The following is an 8,568-nucleotide window of genomic DNA, read 5'->3' as shown; positions in this document are numbered from 1 at the left end:
CGGACTTTCCTCACTCTCGGCCGTACCAGGGAATTTGGGAGCACATATAAGACCAAAGTTATGCGAAGTCAGATGCCTTATCCATCAGGCGACGAGCCCAAATGCCCTGGATTGGCCGAGAGTGAGGAAAGTCCGCTCTCCCTCTCGAAATGCTCTCACATGGCCACGCGTATATAGCCTCTGTCAGGGAAGTCCTACTCACTGCCTTCTAGTGGCGGGTCAAAGTGTTGTTTACGAAATTGAGAGGACGAAAAGCGAATGTCCGGCGCTTTGACCGGGTTGGTGGACACGGAAAGTTCACCTAGGGGAGTTGGAAAGTCCTGATTCCAAACCAATGGTGCACATGGGCTCCAGTATCCTGAGGGAACAAATGACGTATGAACCAATCGTTGGTCACGGGCTACTATTGAACTGCATCTCCTCACGATGCTCTACTGCCTTGTGGATCAGACCTTCATGTCAAAGGCTCCAGGTGTGGCTCCCTAAGAAAACCACCTGTTTCAGTTTGGGCGCCTGTGCAGTATCATAGCCCTCACACAAATCAAATGAGATTTGTGCGGCGCATATGTATCTGGTGCTTCCTTGTATCAATATTTGTGTTTAAATAAAATAATAAATAAAAGTTATGCGACTGTACAACAAAGAAGCTAGAAATAAAGTCTAAAATAATGCATTATGGGTTACGTAGTATATATTCTTAGTAAAAAGCTATCTTAATTACCCAAACTAATATTTGTTACTAATAAATCGTGCTACAGGTTGATTACTTGTACATTAGAAGGCGTTCGTCACCTCGCTCACATTTGTGAAGTATAGATAGTATTGATCAAATTTGGGGCTACAATTTCTTGGTGTGAGAGCCATTAATAATCCCAAACTGTATAAAAATATATGTAGGGGAAGCATTTGGTACGCTAAGTTACCACCGCTAACCATGAAAATGGGTGGTGGTTTGAGACGAAGTAGAATGTCAGACCAAAATGATGAAACTTGTAACTTTAGTGAACGGATAAGTTGGTAATATACAGAAACGAATTTAAAAAATGAGGATGTTCGCACGCTTAACAGCAACCAGATCTCTCCTACTTATTGGTTAACAACTACCTAACATGGATGTTACATATAAACATTGACCAGCTGGTTGCTAAACTGTTTTGGATTATGAAAAAGGTAGGAACATGATTATTAGTAACAACAATAGACTAGTGGCCAAAACTAAAATACGAGAGAAAAATTAAGAGACCCTTAAAATGACCTTAGAGAGCAGATGGCAGTTAAGATTAGTTAATAACCGGGAAAACTCATGAAAAAAAAAGATTTAAATGCCTTTAATCGTTAGAACATGACTCATAGTTTTGACGATTAACTGAAGTTTTCTTTTCGATTGGCAATCGAGGGGACTTAAATGGCGTAACTAATTTGATTACCATCTGTATGACATTACTCATTATGGTTCCTTTTTAGAGCAACTGTTCTCTCAATCCACCATTTAATATACCTCATTTATAAACGTCATAATAAATTTCGACAACACCTTTGCAATATTGATACCATTACAACAATAATACCACTGTTTTTTAGTTACTTTTGAAAGCGTAAAATGGAATCGGCTTTTTGGAAATTAGGAGTACTTCAGACCATAAGTCATACAACTGTACATGTTATTCCCAACTAGATGAAGTTTCTATTGATTTGTTGAAGACATTAATAGAATTGCAAAACATGTTGCGTTTTTAACACATGAATGGTATGACCTATCTATTCGTTCTTAATTAGTATAATGTTGATCATTAATCGGCATTTTCAGAAAGAATGAAACTAAGTCGATTTAGTTTATACCAACCAATCAATGTCTTTGTAAACATCAACCACACCAATAGATTGAAAATCTCCAAAGCAAGATATACGACTTTTGAGAATTTCATGTAAATGGACTATGTAATTGTTGTGTAGAAGTACTGTATAACATCAGTTTTCAAAACCGAGAAAGCTGTTTCCTGATCAGGAAAAGTTCCCATAAAAAAGTTACCCGTGATTCTGTTGCGGAAAATATATACTCTAGATTCAAAATAGAATTAACAAAAACTGATAAGACTATAATTTATTAACTAACCAATCAGATTTACGATAATAGATCTTGGATTTCACCTCGAGATTCTTCATTCATCTGGCCAAATAGCGTTTTGGCATTTTAGATGAAGTCACTTTGTATCGAAAACCCTAAATCTAATTCCTAACCCGAACCAGCAACCGTAAGTCATAAACCTTATTCCTCACACAAGTCTAAAACCCTCATTTAGCCCTAGTACGTAGGTGGATATTCTCAAAGCAACTTCAGCGTTGCTCAAAGATTGACCATAAATTATAGTCTCATCAAACGAACCACAAATTGGGTATATATTACACGTTCCCGCCATTCACCCTGAAAGGCTAATGGAGTAGGGTTTTGCATTACATACCTCTTAAACTACACCAGGCATCCGACCTTGAACCGTCGAAAGATGAGCTGTGTCGTCCACTTAATCTAACAAATTGTCTGAAATAATAATATACAACGAGTGAACACTAAATGATCACGACAGGAGAAACTAGAGAAGCATGACGAAGAGCAGTAGTTTAAAACAGTCTTAACACTATCACAGGGAAAAAGAGAGTTCTCTGGAAATAGTTTCTTGCACCATCTAGTAAGTCCGGTTAATTCACTTCCTGATCTATTACCTCTACGGCATTCACTTTTCGTCACTCTGAGAAGGACAGAGCCTCTTGACTACAGGAGTTCAGCTCAGCTGAGGTTCTTTGAACCTTTTTCAACAGCTCACTGTCGCTTTATCAGACAGGGCTAGCTGCTTATGGGCAGCATTCCAATCTAGGACTAGTGAACACCGTATACAAAGTCAAGAAGGTCTAAGCATTGATATGACTAGAGATTCTACGTACTGACCACGGGGTTCTGAAACCCGTGGCAGTTATCGTACGGCAGTTTGGAGTAGTTTTGAAGTGTTATCAAACGATGATTCCTAAGTCACTGTGTGTTTGGACAACTGGTAGCTCAATGTTATTCACGGTTTGTGCATCTGTGCCTTAGTGACTAATATGCATTTAATACAGTTGAAAGCACTTATCGATGACTGCCGAATTCCAGACCATTATGATAATTGGTCTAGGTCGGTTTAAAGGTCTGAACTATCACTATCACATTTTATCCCTCTTTGTCAGAAGCCTTACTGAAGTCAATGAAGGTTACTTCGATCTTTTATCTTTAAGAACGTATCAAATTTCGTAAACTGCTAATAAATTTGTGAGACATGAACAACTTATTCTAAATCCATCCTACTTTCAAGAAAAAGTTAGGGTTTCGCTTAGATAATTAAATAATCCCTTTCGCATATTCGCCTCTAAAATTTCAACAACCACCCTGGTTAGGCCTGCCATCCGATAATTCTCAGGTTTGTCTCGTACCTGTTTTGAAGACAGCCCTTGATATGGCGTTCTTCTGCCCTGGGTTACAGATAGATTAAAAGGTATGCTTGAGGGATTGGCGATGACATTTACTGATTTCTCTAATAACCTAGCATGCATTGCATCTGGTCTCATGGATTTACCTATATCAAGCTTATATAGCAGACCAAAGACATCAGTTATTTTAATGGTCTCTACTGTAGATCTCTACGGCACATACACTTCCAAAGCAATTTGAGAATACCTGGGCGTAGCTATGATCGTCCCCCACTAGTGATGCTATACTATTATCTCCCTATGATGCTGAGATGCCGCATCTTATCTTAATCATTTGATTTACCTGCGAGTATGAACTATCCTTCACACAATCTTCTAGACTTGCGGAAGGCCGAGACACAGGTATTTCGAGTTCCTCAACATCGAAATCTTATCGCATCATGATCAAGTGTCCGAAATTTCTCCCACATTCTTTTCCTCTTACGTAGAAGGGTGCAAATCTCCTTACTGAATCATGGCGAGGATGTTCTCGAACTCCTTAGTACAATTCAAAGGATATACGGCAAATTACCCTTTATGTAACATTTTCCGAATTCCTCCCGAGCTACTTCAGTGTGAGATTCTAGTTCTATTGCATAATATACTGAGGCTGCTGAGTGTATGACTTCTCGTATATTTGCCTCCCAAACGTCTGCTTTGACTTTAGCTGAAACATCTTTGTTGACAACGATATGGAAATCAGAGACTAGGAACTCATGTCACTCCTAACTTTGGGTGTCATATGGTGGTGTTTTGTGACATCTTCTTAATGGGTAAATATGAGATTTAACGAGAATAATTCCGAGTTCGAGTCGTACCTAACTGCTTTTTCACATGTTGCAACGGGAGGCATGTGTAACAGTTTCAACCAGTTTCTGTCCATAAGAATCTTCAAAAACGTGGACCTCCACTGCATTGTAAGTTAAATCTTTAGGTCAAAGGCTCGGAGTGTGTCTCCCTAAGAAAACCACCCGTTTCAGTTTGGGCGCCTGTGCAGTATCATAGCCCTCACACAAATCAAATGAGATTTGTGCGGCGCATATGTATCTGGTGCTTCCTTGTTACAATATTTATGTGTTTAAATAAATAAATAAAATAAGTCTTATATGTTAGAAATATCAGATACTTCTAGTCCGAGTTATGTGATCTACATTTTAGTCAGCAGTCTTGGATCAAGGATGAGCTTTAAATGCCTTAACTTTCACTGAAATTTTGTTTTGTAGGTGGTGTGCACCTGTTTCCTGTATAATAGTTTCTTTGATATTATTGTTCACTTCTATTCTTGATTTTCAGGTTATTTATTTCATCTCTTGACAAACTGGTTGGTACCTCAATTTACAGTCACTCATTACACACTGCACAATGGATGAGGAAGAACTTTCTTTCATACCCCACAGCAAATCTTACGTGTATGTTTCGGTTAGTTATATGTAAAATTGATAACGTAGAGTTTCGTAACAACCTCAAACCGATGCGGTTATATACATAAGTATACATGTAATACAGCTTCAGTACTGATATGCTCGATGCTATTACGAATTCACCTTACTCGGTAACGGAACGAAGGTCGATGACACAGTGACACGATAGGCTATTCTAATCCGTTGTCCTCGGCCCTGCTAACTAGATCAAGAAGTCTTGATAAGGTGTAGAAAAATGTATTCTACAAGCACACAGAAAACACGAGGTCGCCAAGCACACAAATCAAGCCTATTTATACAATGATGGAAACGCCCTTGGGAGAGTCACAAAATGGCGTACTAAAAAAATGTGTCAACCAATGACAGCCAAGGAATTCCGAGTGGGAAACGGAAGCTGTATGTCAACTAAGCGCTTCCTGGCGCGAAAACAGATTCAAACGTTCAGAATAAAATTGCAAAATTATGAACTTTTCTAAGTGAGTTCTGGGGATTTAACGTCCTCAACAAGTACCATCGTTTAATGTCCAATAGTAGTATGAGCTACATTGTACTGGAATAGTCTTTAGTTTAATCACATCAATTAACTTTAGAAGTATGAACTGACGTATTATTAAATGAAATAAACACCTATGGTTTGCGTTCGCAACTACTTTCCAATATTGTATCTAAAGCACTTGTGTATTGTCTTAAATCTATTATTTTTCTAAAAACTTAGGTGGAAGCCCCCAATAAAACTGTTTGACTGCTCGTCTGAATACCTCCAAAATTGTCCTGTTGACTACAGTCTTCTGGAAAACCCCTTTAACTCCAAACCAGAAGTGTATGATCCGAAAAAGGAAGCAAAATTATGGCAAGGATTGGGTATATTAACAACTAATACTAGTGAGATCGATAGTGAAAAGCCGCCGAGTGAGGTTAGCTGATTAAACATTTGGTTTTATGAAGTTAATACTGTTTATGTTAGTATGGATCATTATGGGTGAAAATGGGTAAGACGATATCCTCTGTATTCGATTGTGCCTTCATTCATCGTATAGTATCTGATTAACCTGTTTACTCTACTTCCATGTGATCTAACATTATTACTGACAGGATCAGTAATTGTTCTCTGCTTTATTTGTCAGTACATTACTAGCATTAATGTATTCCGGTTAGAATTCGAGACTAACATTTACTAATTGTGGTTGCGATTTAATAGTTGCAAAACGGTGGCTAGAGAATTTAACCTTCAGTCAATTAGTCACAAGTTCAAACCTCGTAAATACTTCGGTCTGTGTAGCTAGTAGTGTCACTATCCCTCATTAGAAATTGTGGCCCATAGTTGAGCACTTAAACGTGCTTGATAAATGGGCTATATGTGTGTCTATTTGACCTACTCTTCTCTTAGGAGCTATATGTTCAGCAGTTAAAACATTCCTTGAAAAGTAATATTTTTCTTGTTTGGATTTTAAGTTTTTATAAAATTGCATTCTAATTTTGTGTGACGCCTTTGTTGGTTCCTTAATACCTCAAAATAATGAAATTAATACTATTTTTCTTTCTGTAAAGAACCCTTATTACTTAACATCAGTACCTGCTCTCCACAGTAAGCGGGAATTGAAACGAATTCGACGGGTAAGTTCTGACGACCCTTTTTTAAAGTCTGGTTTTATGTACAAGCATAGGTATTTTAACCTTCTTTAACCCTCGTTTACTGATAAAATTGCTCATGTAGTCATAAATGCTATTCCATGAAGGTTTATTTTGAAACACAGTTGAATCATAACAAATAAAGGAGTTGAAATGATCTTGGTGACTGAGTAGTGTATGAAAGTTACAGTAACATGAATTGAAATCACCACGTACGATTCTAAGATAATCAGTGAGGATAGTGGCATCAAACCCAGTGCACTAGTCAGTAAAAATGCCTATTGTAGATAAAATGCAATAAGGATATATATATATATATATATATCGACTAAGATTTGAACACCAGGTGGTTAATCATTTATAAACCTAAAACGCATTTACTGAGCAGCATCAGCACTGCACTTTGTATATTTGTGGATTAAGATTCTGACGGTAAATCTTGAAACCATGTAGTAATACCGAATTATCATCCTAAAAATCATGTCACCAAGATCCTTAAATTATATCCACATCGCAGTTACAGTACATAATTATGCATACAGAGATTGGAGATAATTCACTCCCATCAGTTGCTCGCTGTCAAAAAGTACTTGGGGAGGAGATACGAATTGGAGGTGTTCAAAATAAGCGAAACCTATTAGACCCAAACTGGACAGAAAATAATAGGTTCGGGAGAGACGCTGCTGTACTTTGGTCACGAAAAAGAAAATGCTTCTCACACTCGGGGAGTTGCTTTGATGCTATCCAATGGAGCACGTAAAGCACTTATAGGATGAGAATCTCGTAGACTCAGGATCGTCGAAGCATATTTTAAAACAAAGTAGGAGGCAATCACAATGAATGTTGTCCAACGTTATTCACCCACCAATGATAGCAAGGGCAACGATAAAGATCAGTTTTACGAGAGGCTGCAATCTCATAGCGAAGTGCTCAAGAAACGACATGACCATCCTGATGGGAGACCTAAACGCTGAAGTCGAAACGGACAAGACTAGGTATGAAGATATCATGAGACGACATGGACTGACAAGGAGAAAGGAACGAGAATGGTGACAGATTTGCAAATTTATGTTCATTCAACAAAATGGTTGTGAGCGGCACAATGTTCCACCACAAACACATACATAAAGCTACATGGGTCTCACCGGATCATACTACACAGGACGAAGTCGATCATATTTGCATCACTAAAAAATTCAGAAGGATAATGGAAGACGCGAGAATCAGGAGAGGAACTGACATAGCTTCGGATCACCACTAGCTGGTGGTTGCCAAGAAGAAGCTGAAGCTAAAGAAGCAGTGAACACTTGGAGAAACAGCATTACGAAGGTTAAATACACCCTTCCTTCGACATACTGAGAAACTCGGTGAACTCAATATAGCACTTGGGAACAGGTTCCAAGCCTTACAAGATCTACTCAAAGAAGAAGAAACCACTGTGGAGGACAATTGAAAAGGGATCAATGGAGCACTGACCCCAACATGCTGGGAGGTTCTGAGCCACAAGAATCATCATAAGGAATGAATCTCCATCGAAGCCCCGGACAGAACTCAAGAAGGGGAAGAGCAAGAAGACGGCAGTTAACAACGGCCGAACAAGAAAAGCGAAAGTCAAGACACAGGCCAAAAACACAAGCAAACGACCAAGTGAATAGGAGTATTAGAGCTGACAATCAGAAATACGTGGAAGAGCTAGCAACGACAGCGGAAAAGCTTCAATAGAAAGAAATATTAAAAAAAAAACTATGTGACACGACGAAGAAACTGACAAGGAAATATAGTAAACGAGAGAGACCAGTCAAGGACAGAGAAAAAAGCCAATCACTGAAATTCAAGAACAGAGGAACAGATGGGTAGAACACTTTGAGGAACTCTTGAATCGGCTTACTCCATGGAATCCACCGGACATCGAAGCAGCACACACAGACTTTCCTATAGGTGTCACTCCACCAACGATCGAGGAAATCAGGATAGCCATCAGACAGATGAAGAATGGGAAAGCAACAGGATCTGACAATATACC

At 38.6% G+C, this 8,568-nt stretch overlaps 1 protein-coding gene across 2 annotated transcripts in view; it reads left to right on the top strand.

Annotated features, from left to right (window-relative positions):
- Window positions 1-2,459: 2,459 nt before the first annotated feature.
- The window catches only part of Smp_038980.1 (hypothetical protein), a gene marked incomplete at its 3' end in the record, with an annotated part of 10,899 nt that continues 4,790 nt past the window's right edge, over window positions 2,460-8,568 (top strand). The window contains exons 1-4 of one of the 2 annotated variants that reach the window (XM_018789811.1): window positions 2,460-2,510; window positions 4,789-4,904; window positions 5,632-5,830; window positions 6,465-6,530. In XM_018789811.1, coding sequence (XP_018655217.1) covers window positions 4,858-4,904; window positions 5,632-5,830; window positions 6,465-6,530 — 312 coding nt within the window. In that variant the 5' untranslated portion in view covers window positions 2,460-2,510; window positions 4,789-4,857. Of the gene's footprint in view, window positions 2,511-4,788; window positions 4,915-5,631; window positions 5,831-6,464; window positions 6,531-8,568 lie in introns of both variants that reach the window. The other variant, XM_018789812.1, reaches the window with a different exon arrangement.

Source organism: Schistosoma mansoni, chromosome W, assembly GCF_000237925.1.
Source record: "Schistosoma mansoni strain Puerto Rico chromosome W, complete genome".
NCBI classification, from domain to species: Eukaryota; Metazoa; Platyhelminthes; class Trematoda; order Strigeidida; family Schistosomatidae; genus Schistosoma; species Schistosoma mansoni.
The sequence above is the reverse complement of the archived record's forward strand: the minus strand, read 5'-3'. Positions and strand labels throughout refer to the sequence as shown.